Consider the following 20542-nt stretch of genomic DNA (forward strand, 5'->3'; position numbering starts at 1 on the left):
TGATCCCCTCCATCGCTCTGGCTTTCAGATATTGACCTTGTGGTGCTACAAAATGGCCTCTTCCTCACTGCGGGACCCCATAATAAGCCAATACAATGAGGCTTCACTTCACTGCTCACCTCTCTTTGGTGTCTCTAGGGGTCTTTGTTGACGTTTGTCAGCCCTAGAGGAATTTGGGGGTTAGACTTTAGCAGTAGCTGGGTCGTTCCATAAAAATAGTGCCTTTTGCATCTCTTCGATATTTTAAGTAGAAATTGTGCACCAACATTGCATTTTAAAAACATGATATATTAAATGAAGTGCCCTTTAATAAAGACCACATGTATAATTCAATAAATATTTTCATATTTTATTCATGTTTTTAATTTGAAAAAAGTTTTGCTAAAGTGCCAAAATGTATTATTTTGACATGTCCCTCTGTGCACCCTCTGTGAATTCTAGGAACATTTTAACCAACTTAACCCCAGATTTTCTGTAAGTTTTCACCATCATTGTAAAGCCCTAGTAATTTTGTTTGATGTAGTCATTACTGAAGATTATTATTGATTTAATGTGATTAGTGATTCATTTACGTCTGTCCCTCAATTTAAGGTCAACCCTGTTACGTGAACTGAACTCTCGATTTAAAATGGTGAAATGATTCCTTTTTAAATATATTTTTCAAAAGAAACATTGAACATTAATAGTCAAATCATAGTGTAAAAGCAAGTGATCTGATTTGACTATTTTTGGCAATTTTCTGGTGCTTGTGGTGGAAAACCGAGTGGGACAAGCATAACATGTCAACCTTGTTACCCATAGATAGACAGGCTAGAAATGTTTAACAGTGAAACAAAATGTGAAGCTTGCATTAAATTGCCACTCCCTGTTGCACACAACAAGCTTCCATTCCCCCTGTCACAAGGGGATTTATGGCTGATTTAAGAGGAAATCGTCGACCCTGTTGCGGTCAACCTTGATAAGTCAACCCTGTTGCATTATTTGGCACTTAATAGGCACTTACTATAGTCATGTTTTTATTTAACCTCTTGAGATGGGAAAACTTGTTTTTTATTAAGATGAACATGTGCTCTTTCTGACTAACTAGGTGAAATCCCCCCCCCCCAAAATGGACCAAGTTACACTTCTCAAAAGGCACTAAATTGGTGAAACGACCCAGCTGCAAAGTCTGGCTGAAGAGTCAGACAGACAACTACTTGGATTCCTTCTTCAGAGCTTAATAGACCCCAGAATTTAGAATGGAAACCTTTGTAACGTTAACTGAAAAAGGCTTTGGTCCAAAAATATAAAAAAATATAAGGACTGACTTGAATCACTTCAATAAGATTAACTCCATTTCTGGAATTGCATAATGACTAGACGTCAATGTAAATTGCATGTGTTTATCTAGAGGTAAGTAAAATACAATCTATTTACATTGGTCATGTTTACACCAGTCAGTTACTGTACTAAATAATATGGATCTGAGAGTGATTGATAACCTCAAGTTATTCCCAAGGGACTGAGTCTTTTGTTTCAAGGATACTTCATGTTTTATTCACAATTCCACTCCAGCATCATTGTGACAAACCCATTATCCTCAAATAATTTTTGTGACATTTCCCCTCTCTTAATTCCTATAGCTACCAGTGAGACTGATAAACATGGTCTGTTTCCTATCCAAATCACAATCCCAGAGGAAAGTCTCTATGCAGTCAGACCACAAATTAAATTGATGCAATGCTTCAACGCAGCACACCACTAACCTTGATACAGAAAATAAGACAAGAGCGATGGTGCTACTGATTTTGGCGAGAAAGCATATTATTCAGTCACAATAATGCAACCAAGCAATAGCGAAACCTGATAGCATTGAAAATATATTCAATATGTATGTTGGAAAACTGAAAGGTGCCATATCTTTGGTAGAAAAACAATATTTTTGAAGAACGGGTAATTGGGTTAGTAAAGTAACGTGGGGTAAACAGCCCCCCATAGTAACTGTCCCTCCCCCCTTCTGAGGTAAATTGATCTAATATTTTGTCATTTAGAAAAAGTTATATACATAATATAATTAAGTTAGATCTATAAACATTTATAAACAATTGAAGTTGGCAGTTTACATACACCTTAGCCAAATACATTTAAACTCAGTTTCATAATTCCTGACATTTAATCCTAGCAAAAATTACCTGTCTTAGGTCAGTTAAGATCACCACTTTTATTTTAAGAATGTGAAATGTCAGAATAATAGTAGAGAGAATGATTTATTTCAGCTTTTATTTCTTTCATCACATTCCCAGTGGTTCAGAAGTTTACATACACTACAATTAGTATTTGGTAGCATTGCCTTTCCATTGTTTAACTTGGGTCAAACGTTTCGGGTAGCCTTCCACAAGCTTCCCACAATAAGTTAAGTGAATTTCGGCCCATTCCTCCTGACAGAGCTGGTCAGGTTAGTAGGCTTCCTTGCTCGCACACACTTTTTCATTTCTGCCGACAAATTTTCTACAGGATTGAGGTCAGGGCGTTTGTGATGGCCACTCCAATACCTTGACTTTGTTGTCCATTTTGCCACAATTTTGGAAGTATGCTTGGGGTCATTGTCCATTTGGAAGACCCATTTGCTACCAAGTTTTAACTTCCTGACTGATGTCTTGAGATGTTGTTTCAATATATCCACATAATTTCCCTCCCTCATGATGCCATCTATTTTGTGAAGTGCACCAGTCCATCCTGCAGCAAAGCACCCCCACAACATGATGCTGCCACCCCGTGCTTCACGGTTGGGATGGTGTTCTTCGGCTTGCAAGCATCCCCGTTTCCTCCAAACATAACAATGGTCATTATGGCCAAACAGTTCTATTTTTGTTTCATCAGACCAGAAGACATTTCTCCAAAATGTATGATCTTTGTCCCCATGTGCAGTTGCAAACCGTAGTCTGGCTTTTTTATGGCGATTTTGGAAGCAGTGGCTTCTTCCTTGCTGAGCGGCCTTTCAGGTTATGTCGATACAGGACTCGTTTTACTGTGGATATAAATACTTTTGTACCTGTTTCCTCCAGCATTTTCATAAGGTCCTTTGCTGTTGTTCTGGGATTGATTTGCACGTTTTGCACCAAAGTACGTTCATCTCTTGGAGGCAGAACGCATCTCCTTCCTGAGCGATATGACGGCTGTGTGGTCCCATGGTGTTTATACTTGCGTACTATTGTTTGTACAGATGAACGTGGTACCTTCAGGCGTTTGGAAATTGCTCGCAATGATGAACCAGACTTGTGGAGGTCTACAATGTTTTTTCTGAGGTCTTGGATGATTTCTTTTGATTTTCCCATGATGTCAAGCAACGAGGCACTGCGTTTGAAGGTAGGCCTTGAAATACATCCACAGGTACACCTCCAATTGACTCAGATGATGTCAATTAGCCTATCAGAAGCTTCTAAAGCCATGACATCATTTACTGGAATTTTCCAAGCTGTTTAAAGGCACAGTCAATTTAGTGTATGTAAACTTCTGACCCACTGGAATTGTGATACAGTGAATTATACATAAAATAATCTGTCTGTAAACAATTATTAGAAAAATAACTTGTGTCATGTGTAGCGTGGTTCATTCTGCGTTGTGTATTTTTAATTAGGACGCTGCCACAACTGATGGTCTGCTCGTTGAAATCTTTTTATTTGCCCTGCACACGAAGAGACAACACACATGTTACCCTTGGCGCAGTCACAGCTCTCGGGCACCTTGCTAGCCGAGGGTCAGGCAAAAGAGCGCCAAAAGGAATTAACAGGTGCTGCGTGCACACACTCGCTGCACAACAGCACACCATACAAGTAAAACTATACAGAACATAATTCTGACAAAATAAAAGACATACCTGCACACGAAGAGACAACACACATGTTACCCTTGGCGCAGTCACAGCTCTCGGGCACCTGCGCGAGCACATGGACACTCACTCAACCACTGTCACAAGTACTCACAAGTTACAACAGATACCCCAGTCAGTGAGCTCTGTGAAACTTGTTAACATAAATTCCTACACTGTCCACACTATAACAAACTTATGGTTGCAAAACAGTACATTGTATAACCTTATGACGGTTGTATATTAAACAGTTTCGGAGCCAAGGACAACATACCTTGCTAGCCGAGGGTCAGGCAAAAGAGAACGATAAAGGGGTATGGGAATACAGATAACCCGCGATGGGCCAAACCAAAATATACAAAACTTTTACAATCACATGTATGTACAATATTGGTATGAAAAAGTGTTTGTACACCAAATAAAAACATTAGCTATGCAGCTGTAATTAAATAAAAAATACACTGAATTATTATTATTATTATCAAATTATTAACATCCCCTCTTGACCTGGCCTATTTTAATTGGTCCTTGTGTGCAATTTGGTGCTTAATCTAGGGGAACAACATCACACTGCTACATTCACCCCCACTGTTTTACACTAGATTATAGGCCCAAAACAAAACACATTACCTCGAAGGTAACAAAGCAAAGAAAAAAAAAACAATTCACACCCACAGGGTGACAGAGTAACCCAGTGTAGTCCCTTAATTCTAGACCCACAAATGGTCGATCAGCTGAAAAGCTATCCCGCGAAGGATTAGGAAAAATAAGGGGTAGCTAATCCCTTATTCAACCGTATACGAAAAATGCCATATACATTTTATGCCGATGGACTACACACAAAGTTACATGAATTGTCAAATATATTAGACAAACCCACAAACCATTCTAAGACATGCTTAGATTCCTACATATATATATATATATATATAAAAAATAAAAGGTAGGCAATATCCTACCGTCACTGAGAAACCAAGAACTGTTTCATTTCCTGTGTAGACATAGTTTGGATTAGCCTATCCACTGGCTTAATAAGTCTACCTAGTCTAGTCCGAACACCCTCACCCACAAACCTAGCAGGAATGTCACAGACAGCACTAACCCTGCTCAGAGGTCTAACCTCAGGATGGGGAGTACTACAGATCCGCATCTCCGGAGCCAGCACACTTTCAGTTACCGACTCAACACTAGTAGTGTCAGACGACTGATCAGAATCCTGGTAGATTGTCACAGACCACACTGACGAAGCATCTTCAACCAAGGTAACATCATCCGCACTGAATGGAGTTTCGCAATCAGAACTCTTGTAGGCTTCGGGGATATCTCTCTGGTCCACTTCTGCTGAGCACACTTCACTTAAGGGGACTTCATACGGTTGTTCCACCTCACTTCCATCAGCCGGGACTTCACCATCCTCTTGGAGTATCCTCCCAGAAGACTCAGGAAGGCCTGCTACCCAGTGGACAGTCCTGGCGTCACTCCCATCCATTTGGCTGGATTTTGCAGACATCTCAGAGATCACGTCACCACTCGATAGAGATCCGTGACCCTCAGGTTCCTCCCACGAAGGTAAAGGCAGAAAGTTGACTGGCATAATCAGGTTCCTATGCACAGTTTTGATGCGTCCAGTGGTAGGGTGTTGGATACGATATGTGTTCAGTGAGCTGTTCTTTGCAACCACTATGTACACCACACTCTCCCAGCGATCAGCCAGTTTCTTCTTGCCCCTCTCCCCCTTGTTAGCAAGTAGAACTCTATCTCCCTTCTGCACCGAGTGACCCTTAGACCGTCTGTTGTAGACCTCGGCTTGTCTCTTTTGTTGCTTACTGGCATGCTGCTGGGCCAATGTCATGGCCTCTCTCAGATCCTCACCCAGAGACTGGACATACTTATCCACATCTACTGTGTCCCCATCCAACAGCACACTTTCAAACATAACATCTACCGGCAACCTAGGGGTGCGTCCGAACATCAAGAAGAAGGGTGGAAACCCAGTAGTCTCATGAACAGTGCAGTTATAGGAGAATGTCAATGTGTTCAACATCTGAGGCCATTTAGCCTTAGACCTAGCTGGCAGAGCTCTAATCATCCCACCCAGTGTGCGATTCAGACGTTCTGCTTGACCGTTACCCATGGGATGATAAGGTGTGGTGTGGGACTTTTCAACACCAGATAACTGAAGTAATTCTGCAATAAGTAAACTCTCAAAGTTAGCACCCCTGTCAGAATGGATGCAATCAGCGAACCCATAAATGCAGAAGAAATTATTCCAGAGAACACGAGCAACAGTCTTAGCAGACTGGTTTGGACATGGATACGCACAGGCCAGCTTAGTAAAGTGATCAGTCACTACTAACACATCAATAGACTTGTTGTTTGAATCTTCAGCAGTCCAGAAATCAATACACACAAGTTCTAAAGGTGCCGTTGTCACAATGGAGACAAGTGGAGCTCTTGCTTCAGGCTCAGGTGCTTTACTCAACACACATCTCTTACAGTGGGCCACGTATTCCTTGACATCCTTCTCCATAGATTCCCAGTAAAACCGCTGTCTCGTGAGCCACAATGTGCGCTGCTGACCCTGATGACCAGCATCATCATGAACTCCCTTCAACACAAGGCCTCTCAAAGACACAGGTACGACATACTGGAATATTTTCTTCTTACTCACTGGGTGTTTTGAGACACGATACAGAATCCCTAACCGCGTGGTGAGTTTCCCCCACTGTCTTAGAGTATAAACTGTTTCTTTAGCTTCAAAGACTCGCTCTCTCCTAGATGGGCGCCGGCCTCTATCTACAAAGAACATGACTCTGCTGATGATAGGATCCAGTGACTGGTTATCATACAGCTCCTTGTGTGTAAGGACAGGTAAAGGGCTCTGACCCATGGACATCAACTTCTCAAGGTGCTGCACATGTGAAACGGCCCTCACTGTGGCACCATCATCCCATCTGCGATGGGCCTGGAGGACAGCAGACACCTCTTCACAGGAAACCAACCCACTGACATCGTCTCCAGCTCTACTCAACTCACTCCCAGGAGCCATAGACGTTCCACAGCCAGCCTCGGGCTGCTCACAGGAGAGACGGAACATGTCTTGTACATCATCCAGTCGAAGACCTCTGGCTTCCTCCAGCAGGGCATCATATGGAATTCTTGTCAGTCGGTGCAGAACTTTGGAGCGGACAAATGGCTCTCTGCTCAAAGCATCAGCAACGACATTCTTGGGCCCTGGTATGTACTGGATATCAAAATCAAAAGGTGCCAGCTTTGCAACCCATCTCTGCTCACATGCATCAAGTCTCGGCTTTGTAAGAATATATTTGAGTGGATTGTTGTCGGTCCACACCGTAAACTTATGCCCTCGCAGCCAATGGCTGAACTTATCATGAATGGCCCATTTCATGGCTAGAAATTCCAGCCGGTGAGCAGGATACTTGGATTGTGCATGATTAAGAGATTTACTAGCAAAAGCTATTGGCCTGGCTATGGCCTTCCCATCTTGCACTTGGGATAGTACAGCTCCCAAACCACTAGTAGATGCATCAACAGAAAGCAAAAATGGCTGAGAAAAATCTGGATGAGCCAGCAGTGCCTGGTCAACTAGTGCTGCTTTCAAAGCTTCAAAAGCGAGTTGACATTCAGCAGTCCAGTCTGCAGCAGTGAGCCTGCGAGAGGGACCAGGCCTCTTTCTGCCCTTGCCTCTCCTAGGCTTCTTCTGACCTGTAGTCAGCTGAAACAATGGCCTAGCAACCATGGAACAATTCTCAATGTAGTGTTGATAGTATACTACCATACCAAGGAAAGAACGGATTTTGCTAGGAGACGGAGTGACACCATCAGCTTCCATCATCTCACTCTCAGTCACATTCAAAATGGTTTGAACCTTAGCAGGGTCAGTGGCTACACCCTCCTGAGAAATGATGTGGCCCAAAAACTTAACAGACCTCCTCAAAAACTTGCACTTAGACGGAGACAGTTTAAGATTGTGCTCCTGCAACCGCTGGAAAACCATCTCAAGTCTCTGCAGACTCTCTTCCTCCGTCTTAGCAAAAACCATCAGATCATCCAAATAGCAAAGGAGACTTAGAAAGTTTTGGTCCCCAAAGATGGTCAGCATCATTCTCATAAAAGTAGCTGGGCTGTTGCAAAGGCCCTGAGGCAAACGATTGTACTCGTGCAGACCTAAAGGAGAGGAAAAGGCTGTGTATTTCTTATCCTCTTCATGCAGTGGCACATTGTAGTACCCAGATGTCAAGTCCATTGTGCTGAAGAAGGCATTACCTCCCAGCGCCGCCAGTACATCAGCCTGATGAGGCAGGGGATGAGCATCCTTCGCTGTGCGGGCGTTTAACCACCTAAAGTCAGTACATAGACGCAAGTCCCCATTCTTTTTCCATACCAGCACCAATGGTGAGGCATACTCGCTGCTGGATTTTCTGACGATTTCCTTTTCCTCCATATCATCCAGTGTTTCCCTGAGTTTTTGGTAATCAGCTGGAGAAAGCCTACGATAAGGTAATCGAAATGGGCGGTCATCAGTCAGCCGTATGCGATGGCAGAACTCTTTTGCCTCTCCACAATCCAGGCTATGTCTAGAGAACACCGTGTCATACTTCTCAATTAAACCGACAAGTTTGTCTTTCCAGAACTGTGAAACTGGACACTCCTCAACAGACAGGCCTTGAAGTCCAAGATTGCTCAGTGTACTGTTGTCATTAACTACACTGCCACCAACTGAACTCTTAGCTGTAAGACTGCCATGTGAGCTGTCACATTGTACTTTTGCCACGTTCTGGTAAGCAGCTTGCTGCTTGACATCATCAAAATCCTCCAATGCAATACAAGGGTACACATCTGCCACTTTAGCATTTCGTCTCAGGGTAACTGGCGAAGTTGTTGGATTCACAATCTTCACAGGGAGCCATCCATCCCCCCACAGAGGCGTAACTATTCTCCCTACTAGTATGTGTCGATTCACACAACGAGACGTGCTGGGCTCGACAACAACAGTACTGCCCACAGAGAGTTTTGTCTTTGGGGGTAAGCGGCCCCACACCAGATGCTCAGTCATGGGTTGGAGCGTTACTGCCCTCTTCAACTTAATGGTGCACACTTTATCTGGGATGGAGTCTCCTCTCCATCTCTCCAGATTTGATAGGAGACGCAGGAACTGGCTGTCCTCACACTGGCCAGAGGGACCTGGCGTACCCACCACCCGCCAGTAGCTGTCATTTGATTTGAACTGTTTAATCAGAGACTTCAACACGTTAGTGCCAACAATGAGTTCATCAACCTGCCCATCTACAATAAGCACTGGGACTACATAACTGAAGCCATAAAGCTGTAGTTTCAAGTCACACATGCCCACTGGGCTAGTTTGCGTCCCACCACAACCCACCAGTATGATGTCTGAAGGAGCTAGAAAGTTCCCCTCTACCACTCCTGCCTCCCTCAACCGAGGTACAATATCTGCGCGCAGAGTAGTAGCCATGGACCCACTATCTAACATCCCCTTCAGCTCAACTTTATCCTGTACTAGCACGGTGGTGTAAAACAAACTGTCATTCTGAGAAATTCTCATTGTGTTCTGAAAAATTACTGTGTTGTTCTTGGGTACTGACTCACAAAAATAAGAATAAACAGATTGGATATCATCATCATCAGTGGAGGAAAAATTAGCCTGCCCCACATTGCCCTCCTCAGAATGGAGGCTTTCTAGTTTTCCAGACCTGCCATTCTGTCCACATCCAGGGCTCTTTCGCTTCCCAGTATCACTACAGTCAAAGCTCATGTGGCCAGGAGAGAAGCACTTGAAACACAGCTGGTGCATCTGACAGTGAGCTTTGGTCCAGTGATTAGTGCTTCCACAGACAGCGCACTCACGCTCACGTTTGGGGAACTGTTTACGGGGCCCTCTGTTCACAGACTGAGTATTGCTGACAAGAGCCTTCTCTAGCATACTCAAAACTTTCTCTAATGTCCCACCCTCAGATACAGATTGGGCCTGTTCTGGTTCACGGCCACATCGAGAAAAAGATGACACATTAGGTCTGCTCTCAGGATCCACTTCCTCTTGGGGGGAGTCGAAGACAGCAGCCACCTGCTGTGAAAGTTGTATTCTACATGCTTTACGCTCCCTTAACAGTTCATCCAAACGGTCCTGTACCTCACTGGCTGTCCAGTAACGAAGGGGTTTGCATTTGAACACTTGGGCCAACTCTTTATCAGGACAGTTGCGTACAAACATGACTGCCAACTCTGAGCGCTGATTGGGCAAAGTTCTACCCTCACCTACAAGATACTGTTCAGCTGCGTCTGCAGCTTTGTTAAGCCTAATCCAGAAATCTAGTTGACCCTCATTAGCATATGGTTTCATTGAATAGAAATCAGCTAATGGCATACCTGAGTAGACAGTATCCCCAAAGTGTTGCTTGAGAACACTGAACACTGCCTTAACATCTGTGACAACAGGGTTGTTACGCATCCAGACTTTGGTCACATCCCGTGCCCTCCCCATGAGCCTAGACATCACCTCCCCAACATTCTCAGACCCAGTGTAACCCCTCTTCTCTAGGTAGACTCCCATTAGCTCCTCCCACTCCAGGACAGAGTACTCATCTGAGCCATCACCCCTGAAGAAAGGTGGAGCACTAACCTCTGACTTCACAACCAGATTCAGCTTGGACGCATCAATAAAAGTTGACCCACATTGTTCAGGCAGGGGAAACTGCTGGGATTGGTCAGGGGAATGGGCAGGAAAAAGACTTGAAGCCCCAGGCTGCAGTAAACTCGCCCTGATAGATTCTCCTATCTCTGAACCAACCTGCTTTATAAGGTCACTAAGCTGACTCGGTGTCCCATTATTACTGAGGACTGGGGACGATGGTACATCAAGAGACAGAGGTGGGATACCCTGGTCAGGTGGAGTAAACAGCCTACCCCTCCCAGTGCTTGTAAACTCAGGACTAGCAAACACTCTACTCCCAGGAGCTGACTGTACAAATGGTGTAAATGCATGGACACCCCTCCCTCTACCCACACCAAAATCCCCAGCATAACTCATCTTATGGACTTGAGAGTCTTCCATGGCTCAATAGAGAACTAAACTACAATGTAATTTACTGCATACAAATACAAAAAAAATGCAATAAACAAATTCCCTCAAAACATGCAAATAAACACCAATACAATTATCTAGTGAATATGCTACATTCACCTTCACTATTTACAGTATACATTCACTTATAGCAAACCATCAACAAGTGCGCATGCGCGGATCGCGCATCTCCTCCACATGCACAGCTCCGGTGGTCAGCTTGAGCTAACCAGTCGGCAGGTCGCGGCACCAGTTTGTAGCGTGGTTCATTCTGCGTTGTGTATTTTTAATTAGGACGCTGCCACAACTGATGGTCTGCTCGTTGAAATCTTTTTATTTGCCCTGCACACGAAGAGACAACACACATGTTACCCTTGGCGCAGTCACAGCTCTCGGGCACCTTGCTAGCCGAGGGTCAGGCAAAAGAGCGCCAAAAGGAATTAACAGGTGCTGCGTGCACACACTCGCTGCACAACAGCACACCATACAAGTAAAACTATACAGAACATAATTCTGACAAAATAAAAGACATACCTGCACACGAAGAGACAACACACATGTTACCCTTGGCGCAGTCACAGCTCTCGGGCACCTGCGCGAGCACATGGACACTCACTCAACCACTGTCACAAGTACTCACAAGTTACAACAGATACCCCAGTCAGTGAGCTCTGTGAAACTTGTTAACATAAATTCCTACACTGTCCACACTATAACAAACTTATGGTTGCAAAACAGTACATTGTATAACCTTATGACGGTTGTATATTAAACAGTTTCGGAGCCAAGGACAACATACCTTGCTAGCCGAGGGTCAGGCAAAAGAGAACGATAAAGGTGTATGGGAATACAGATAACCCGCGATGGGCCAAACCAAAATATACAAAACTTTTACAATCACATGTATGTACAATATTGGTATGAAAAAGTGTTTGTACACCAAATAAAAACATTAGCTATGCAGCTGTAATTAAATAAAAAATACACTGAATTATTATTATTATTATCAAATTATTAACATCCCCTCTTGACCTGGCCTATTTTAATTGGTCCTTGTGTGCAATTTGGTGCTTAATCTAGGGGAACAACATCACACTGCTACACATGCATAAAGTAGATGTCCTAACCGACTTGCCAAAACTATAGTTTGTTAACAAGAAATTTGTGGAGTGGTTGAAAAACGAGTTTTAATGACTCCAACCTAAGTGTATGTAAACTTCCGACTTCAACTGTATATACCATTAGGGGAGCCTAAAGATACATAATACAGTTGTTAAGAGATAACAATTGTAATAAAGCAGTAACATTTAAGATGAGTGTGTTGGGGGAAACTGCCCCCCCCCCCCAATGGGGAAACTTGCCCCCCCCCCAGCAACCCAATGCAAATCAATGGTTCCTAAATTTGCATTTTCCAAATCATGTCGAAATCATCTACAAGTAACTTAATTGAGTTACACAGTAATTTTTTTAGATACTTTAGGATGACTTGGACATGATTTGATGCGGAAATTAGAAGAGGGACCTTACATCAAAATCTCATCATAGTGAGAATATTAATAGTGAGATGTGCATTGCCATTTTGTTAAAAAGTTTAAAAAGTGTAAACTGTAGCTACTAATTTCCCTTCATAGTTTGTTTGCCTAAGCATTACCATCATCCACATACCATTTTTTTCGCCAAACTTCGCATTTTTTTTTGTGTCAGCAATTGGACATTGTTGTTAGGGGGCTAGTTACCCCACGTTACCCAAATTACTGATATTGTATAGCTAGTGTATTGTAGGCTATATTTAATGTGTCAGTATCTCCTACTCTAATTAAGAAAATATGTATACTTTTACAGTTTCATTCATTATGTATTAATGTAATTAGATATCGTGCATACTTATTGGGTCTCATGAACTGCAGAGGTTGACAAAAAGATCTAGGATCAGTTTATCCTACACATAAATATTAAATGGATATGTGTAGGCAAAATAAACTTTCTTCGGATCAGCGCTTAGGAAGGACATTATTCTATCCCAGAATGCATCAGAACTTATTCAGTCTGTAATGGTTATGTTCAGATTCTCTGCCGATTGTGGTAAACAACGTTAGCTTGATTTAAACACGAAGGAGTAAACATTTCAATGTATTCTTCAATTATATAGAATTTCGCCTACACTGAGGAAACCGGCTTGCGTAATGGCGGACAGCCCCGGAGGTATGGTTACCACAATTATTTCGGTAGACTTTTGGCTTTCTAGCTAACACGTTTGGTTTGCTAGCCAGACGAGATAGGCCTAAAATGTAGCTAGCTACGATAATTAATCCATAAACACTCTAGGCATCATGATACAAGTTCATGCTGTGTTGTATTTAGTTCCAAAGTTTGAATGTCCATGTTACCGTGTTGTCTAGGGTGCTCATATTTTTAGCCAACAACCAAGTGGGAAAGGCCACAGTTAGCCAGCTAACTATCGTTAGCTAACTAACGTTGCATTTGGCTAACGTTAGCTTGTTGCTACATTTTCATTGCTTTGAACTATCTAAAACAGCCTAAATATCATTAAAAGTATTAAACAATTGTTGTTTAGTAAACTGTCATAGCTCGTTGACCATTCATTAATTGAAACAGCATAGGTTGTCAATTGCGGTATTGCGTTTCTCTAATTGATTGGCCCGAGTTTTCACATCTGGTTTCCCACATCATCATCATCATTTGCCAATTAGAAAGCAAATATGTTCAATGTTTCTGGCCCTCAAGGACTGGGGTTGAAGACCCTGCCATCCAACAAGTTAACAGAACCTTGTCTTTTTGTTTTCAGACGAGGACTTTGAAGATTATGACAAGCCAGGTGCAGAGAGATCACGCAGGAGGAGAGGAGAAGATGATTTAGACAGGTATCTCAGCCGCTTGGTGTAACATACTGTAGCTCTCAAACTCTCGGCGGCATTCTGCCTCCTCCTTACGGTTCTCAGCCATTCACTTCGCCCACGACTGTCTCATGGGAACTACGATCCCGACACTGTGTTTTAACGTTTAGAAACGTCAAATCAAACTTTATTAGTCACATGCGCCGAATACAACAGGTGAAATGCTAACTTACAAGCCCTTAACCAACAATGCGGTTCAAGAAAGAGTTAAGAAAATATTGACCAAATAATCAAAAGTAACACAATAAAATAACGAGGCTATATACAGGGGGTACCGGTACCGTGTCAATGTGCGGGGTACAGGTTAGTCGAGGTAATTTGTACATGTAGGTAGGGGTAAAGTGACTATGCATAGATAATAAACAGTGAGTAGCAGCAGTGTAAAAACAAATGGGGGGGCAATGTAAATAGTCCGGGTGGCCATTTGATTAATTGTAAAGCAGTCTTATGGCTTGGGAGAAGAAGCTGTTAAGGAGCCTTTTGGTCCTAGACTTGGCGCTCCGGTACCGCCTGCCGTGTGGTAGCAGAGAGAACAGTCTATGACTTGGGTGACTGGAGTCTTTCACAATTTGAGGCTTTCCTCTGACACCGCCTAGTATATAGGTCCTGGATGGCAGGAAGCTTGGCCCCAGTGATGTACTGGGCCGTAGGCACTACCCTCTTTAGCGTCTTACGGTCAGATGCCGAGCAGTTGCCATACCAGGCGATGATGCAACCGGTCAGGATGCTCTCGATGGTGCAGCTGTAGAACTTATGGATTATCAGGGGATCCCTGACAAATCTTTTCAGTCTCCCTCAGGAGCCCTCTTCACGACTGTCTTGATGTGTCTGGACCATGATAGTTCGTTGGTGATGTGGACACCAAGGAACTTGAAACTCTCGACCCCCTCCACTACAGCTTCGTCAATGTTAATGGGGTCCTGTTCGGCCCCCCTTTTTCTGTAGTCCACAATCAGATCCTTTGTCTTGTTCACATTGAGGGAGAGGTTGTTGTCCTGGCATCACACTGCCAGGTCTCTGACCTCCCTATAGGCTGTCTCTTCGTTCTTGGTAATCAGGCCTAACACTGTTGTGTCAGCAAACTTAATGATAGTGTTTAAGTCGTGTTTGGCCACACAGTTGTGGTTGAAAAGGGAGTACAGGAGGGGACTAAGCACGCACCCCTGAGGGGCCCCAGTGTTGAGGATCAGTGTTGCAGATGTGTTGTTACCTACCCTTACCACCTGGTGGTGGCCTGTCTGGAAGTCCAGGATCCAGTTGCGGAGGGAGGTGTTTAGTTCCCGGGTCCTTAGCTTAGTGATGAGGTTTGTGGGCAGTATGGTGTTGAGCTGTAGTCAATGAACAGCATTTTCACGTAGGTTTTCCTTTTGTCCAGGTGGGAAAGGGCAGTGTGGAGTGCGATTGAGATTGCGTCATCTGTGGATCTGTTGGGGTGGTATGTAAATTGGAGTGGGTCTAGGGTATCTGGGATGATGCTGTTGTGAGCCATGACCAGCCTTTCAAAGCACTTCATGGCTACCGACGTGGGTGCTACGGGGCGGTAATCATTTACGCAGGTTACCTTTGCTTTCTTGTGCACAGACTATGGTAGTCTGCTTGAAACATGTCGGTATTATCGACTCGGCCATGGTGTGGTTGAAAATGGCAGTGAAGACACTTGCCAGTTGGTCTGCGCATGCTTTGCGTACACGTCCTGGTAAACTAAAGCAGGAAGAACCATCTGGCCCCGCTGCTTTGTGAATGTTGACCTGTTTAAAGGTCTTGCTCACATCGGCCGCAGAGAGTGTTATCACACAGCCGTCCGGAACAGCTGATGCTCTCATGCATGTTTCAGTGTTGCTTGCCTCGAAGCGCGCATAAAAGGCATTTAGCTCATCTCGTAGGCTCGCGTCACTGGGCAGCTCGTGACTGGGTTTCCCTTTGTAGTCCGTAATAGTTTTCGAGCACTGCCACATCCGACGAGCATCAGAGCCGGTGTAGTAGGATTCAATCTTATTGACGCTTTACCTGTTTGATGGTTCGTCTGAGGCCATGGCTGGATTTCCCATAGGCATCCGGATTAGTTTCCCACTCCTTGAAAGCGGCTTCTCTAACTTTTAGCTCGATGCGGATGTTGCCTGTAATCCATGGCTTCTGGTTGGGATATGTACACGCGGTAACTGTGGGGATGAAGTCGTCAATGCACTTATTGATGAAGCCGATTACTGTGGTGGTATACTCCTCAATGCCATTGGATGAATCCTGGAACCTATTCCAGTCTGTGCTAGCAAAACAGTGCAGTCCTGTGAAGCGGATGCTATCTGACCGCTTTTTGTATTGAGCGAGTCACTGGTACTTGCCGCTTTAGTTTTAGCTTGTAAGCAGGAATCAGGAGGATATAATTATGGTCAGATTTGCCAAATGGAGGGAGAGCTTTGTTTGCGCCTCTGTGTGTGGAGTAAAGGTGGTCGAGAGTTTTCTTCTTTTTTTTTCTCTGGTTGCACATATGACATGCTGGTAGAAATGAGGTAAACCGGATTTAAGTTTGCCTGCATTAAAGTCCCCGGCCAGTAGGAGCACCACTTCTTGATGAGCATTTTCTTGTTTGCTTATGACCTTATACAGCCCGTTGAGTGTGGTCTTCGTGCCAGCTTCGGTTTGTGGTGGTAAATGGACGGCTACGAATAATATAGATGTGAACTCTCTTGGTAGATAGTGTTGGTAGATACAGTTTACATAAGATACTCTACCTCAGGCGAGCATTGCCTCGAGACTTTAATATTAGACATCGCGCACCAGCTGTTATTGACAAATACACACACCCCCGCCTCTCGTCTTACAAGATGTAGCTTCTCTGTCCTGCCGATGGTTGGAAAATCCCGCCAGCTCTATGTTATCCGTGTTTTCGTTCAGCCACGACTCGGTGAAACAAAATCTGTAATATCTTATATGTCCCATTGGTAGGATAGTCTTGATCGTTTATCATCCATTTTGTTTTCCAATGATTGCATGTTGGCCAATAGAACGGATGGTAGTGGGGGTTTACTCACTCGCCTACGAATTCTTAAAAGGCAGCCCGACCTCCGTCCCCTTTTTCTACGTCTTTTCTTTACGCAAATGACGGGGATCTGGGTCCGTTCCCGAGGAAAGCAGTATATCCTTCGCGTTGGACTCGTTAAAGAAATAATCTTTGTCCAGTTCGAGGTGAGTAATCGCTGTTCTGATGTCCAGAAGTTATTTTCGGTCATAAGAGATGGTAGCGGCAACGTTATGTACAAAACAAGTTAAAAAAATGGCACACTTGGTTAGGAGCCCGTAAAACGGCAGCCATCCCCTCCTGCGCCATTCTCAACTATTAATAATCATTTATTTCGTTACGGCCCTGATCTTTCATCAGCGAGAAAGAATACTGAAATCAAATAGAATATACACTTACTGTAGCAGTTTTGCACAGATCCATACAGCTATGGGTGCCTCCATCTGACGAAAGTACACTTCTACACTTCCCGAGTTACACTTACCCACAGGTGTTCGGAACATGCTAGATAGCTAATTAGCACAGGTGGTCGCCTCCTGTCTTCCTTCTGTTTTCCGTAAACAAGCTTTGTAAGATAGAGATATGGCTGTGTGGGAACACTAACCTACATAAGGGACGCCGATGGCATTTCCCGTATGATTGATGAGGATCTCCATATTCCAAATGTACGGTCCCTTACTATACGTCCGCAAATGTTTTTAAAATAGGCCAACGGCCTCAGGCCTTGCCCCTAGATAGCTAATTAGCACAGGTGGTCGGTCGCCTCTTGTCTTCCTTCTGTTTTCCGTAAACAAACTTTGTAAGATGGCGATATGGCTGTGTGGGAACACTAACTCTATAAAAGTGTGTATCAATTTAACTTTTTTCTTTAATGATTTCCCACAGATATGAAAGATAAGGTCCTTATGCTTCCAAAACTGTACCACAAGCGATGGGTGTTAATGTTCAGAACTAGTGTCGGGGCTCTAAACAACACTTCCCCATGCAGAAGTTGCCTTCGTCCAATGACTCTTATGTGTAATGGAACTTAGAGTCATGATCAAGTGCTAGGTGTAACATGACTGTTTTAAACCTTTGTTCAAGTTTTGCATGCCTTTTCCCTTTACTGCAGGCCGTTTTGGGCTTGTCCTCTGACATTAGGCTATACTAGTACAGTAGTTCCTTACTCCAACTATGAAGCCCATAACTCATGCACAAAATATAGGCCTAAAATAGATTTTAGGCAGAGACTGTCTCCAGCGGAGACTTTGTCACAATGTGTATTCATGAATGGAGCTTGGCGATTATATACACAAAGTATACTGTTGTAATTTGACTAAACAATTTTCACAACACTATAAGAAACAATATGACTATAATGAGCTTATGATCTGAATATGATGTAGGTTTATATGAGAAGACCTGGTAGGAGAGTAATTGAGGTGGTACATTTTGAAGTGCTTTCTCCTGTTTGAGACCAACTGAACATGACCCAGGAACGATAGTGACTGCAGCCTATGAGAACAACATTTCTATCACTACTATATGGGCCTTGCAGAGTCAGGCCTAGTGTAAATATTGTGGAACATTGGGATCTGCTTATCGTAAACATGCCGTGTAAGAATGTAGCCTATTGCCTGGCCTTGCTCATGAGAATGACAATTTAGGCTTCATTAAATAATCTTGTCTAGACTAGCTGTAAACATGCGTGGAGAGTAGACCAATACCTAGCTTTGTAAAAGGAGCTACGCTGACTCTGTTTATCTCGCTAACTTGGTTGATCTCTTCTCTTAAAGTGATCTTGAGAGTGATTTGCTCGAGGAGGATTGGCTGACAGCCAAAAAGGTAAGACAAAGAACTCCCTGGCTTCTGTTTGTGATTACTTTCATAGCATTCATAGATGCCTCTGCCATGCTAACCTACATGCCGTTATTAATGTAGCCTACCAGCTGTAGGATAGGTGAAATAGTCTTGATCCCATAGTTAGAATTCACAGTGACGTGGAATTTTGCAGTAGTCTTTTGACAGGGGGCTCCACCACAGGGGTGTTTATTGATGTGAACCAGGAGGAAGTACAGTGGGCAAAAAAAGCATCTTAACCTGCCCAGGTTGCCTTCACCACATGGGAATAAAGCATACATTTGGACTGGAGGAGACCCCCCCCCCCCCCCCCCATGTTTATTTCAACTCACTATTTTATTGATTCAAATATTGACTTAATCTGTTAGATTAGCAATCCGATTTGAACATGCGTAGGCCTACACATTCAATCATAATGTAACTTTTGGTTGATATTCGGGGAGTTGTGTTATAGTCGACCTTGCCATTTTAAAGCCTGGGCTTGCAAGGAATAAACAACATGAGCTAAAACATACTGATCCGTTCTGGCTTGTTTATCTTGTTTTTTTAGGATCCCTCAGAAGTGTCAGATGAGGAATTGAACGATGACCTTCTACAAAGCGATGAAGAAGATCAAAACATGTAAGTTAATTGTATCCACGTTGTCTGATCATGCTATATGCGTTTCCATACTTAGTCTTTAGACACTTGATGTGCCCGTTTTTGAGCTACAGTGTCCTTTGTTTATAATTGTGTGTTTTTGCCTTTCAGCGGCCAGGGCGTTAGCCTCAATGATACTCTATGCGAATTTGACCAGCAGGTGAACCCCATAGACTACCCAGAAAAACTAGGAGATATAGAGGGGGGCTACCAGCAGGAGGGGGGAGAGTACGTGGACGAGTACAGCCTGCCCAATGACATGGAGATACCAGACGGCCAAATGGAATACTCAGGAGAACAGGCTGGGGGCGACGGAGTGTTAGACATTCAAATCAATGAGCCTCTAGACGATGAATTTCAAGTGAGTCCTCGTCTCCCCTCTTTCTATTTTACTCCATTGCATCTTGAAACGATAACTTAGATTTATTTCCCTGTCTCAGGTTTCAGGGGGCACGTATCAAATATATTCAGGGGACGCTAAAGGGGATGTGCGTTGGATAGGGGTTGAAGGTGGGGTGGGGGGGATTCATTATCACTCTGTGCCAGTTGATTTCTCCTTTCGTTGACGAAGTTGGTGTTGACATCTTGTTTGGCAGTAGGTAGGTAATGCTCTGGGGTCTGTCGGCTGTGACGCCTGGTGCCATTGGGCCCTGTATATTTTGTCTGGCTAAAGAGCCACTTTGTGCGAGGAAGACGCGCTGCCAATCGGCAGAGGTTAACGCGGGGGGCTTTTATATCGGGCACTCGACTCTGATAAAGTCTCACATTGGTGGAAAGATTATTGACCTTCCTAAGGACAGCCCATACAGTCCTGAAGTGGGATGAAATGATTGATGCGATTTCCTCTAGTTATTTCCCAAATCCCTAAGCCAAGAGTGAAGAGGGGAAAAGATAAGACTAGATCCATGTGACGTCTGTTATAGTCCTATTTACTAAGGTGTGATGGCTGACAAAAGACACATCACTGTTTTTACTAACTGAAGATAAAGCCTTTGATATTCTAAGTAGGGTTGCACGGTTCTACTTCATACTTACTTTGAAAAACCCCAGTGAGTACGTAGAGCACGTTTGTGTGTAATAACTATGTTTACAAGGTCACTCGACTGCCCGGGCTTAAATACTTCTGTTTGCGGTGGTATTCAGAGGTAACATGTGGAACAGTTTAAAGGATTAATTCCTTTCTG

The 20542-nt window shown here is 43.7% G+C and overlaps 1 protein-coding gene and 2 long non-coding RNA genes across 7 annotated transcripts in view; 1 reads left to right on the forward strand and 2 right to left on the reverse strand.

Moving 5' to 3' along the window:
* Positions 1-3636: 3636 nt before the first annotated feature.
* On the reverse strand, positions 3637-4528 carry LOC139531992 (uncharacterized). The gene is made up of 2 exons (XR_011666465.1): positions 3857-4528; positions 3637-3722 (listed from the first exon to the last, which is right to left on the reverse strand). It is a non-coding gene; the product is annotated as an uncharacterized lncRNA (long non-coding RNA).
* Positions 4529-11263: 6735 nt separating this feature from the next.
* On the reverse strand, positions 11264-11924 carry LOC139531993 (uncharacterized). The gene is made up of 2 exons (XR_011666466.1): positions 11484-11924; positions 11264-11349 (listed from the first exon to the last, which is right to left on the reverse strand). It is a non-coding gene; the product is annotated as an uncharacterized lncRNA (long non-coding RNA).
* Positions 11925-12970: 1046 nt separating this feature from the next.
* Positions 12971-20542, forward strand: part of LOC139532005 (RNA-binding protein 33-like) — a 55043-nt gene continuing 47471 nt past the window's right edge. For 3 of the 5 annotated variants that reach the window (XM_071329092.1, XM_071329095.1, XM_071329094.1), the window contains exons 1-5: positions 12972-13151; positions 13756-13831; positions 18656-18704; positions 19270-19340; positions 19470-19719. In XM_071329092.1, the coding sequence (XP_071185193.1) occupies positions 13133-13151; positions 13756-13831; positions 18656-18704; positions 19270-19340; positions 19470-19719 (465 nt within the window). In that variant the 5' untranslated portion in view covers positions 12972-13132. Of the gene's footprint in view, positions 13152-13755; positions 13832-18655; positions 18705-19269; positions 19341-19469; positions 19720-20542 lie in introns of all 5 variants that reach the window. The other 2 variants (XM_071329096.1, XM_071329093.1) reach the window with 1 other exon arrangement.

This window comes from Salvelinus alpinus, chromosome 10 (assembly GCF_045679555.1).
Source record: "Salvelinus alpinus chromosome 10, SLU_Salpinus.1, whole genome shotgun sequence".
Classification (NCBI taxonomy): Eukaryota; Metazoa; Chordata; class Actinopteri; order Salmoniformes; family Salmonidae; genus Salvelinus; species Salvelinus alpinus.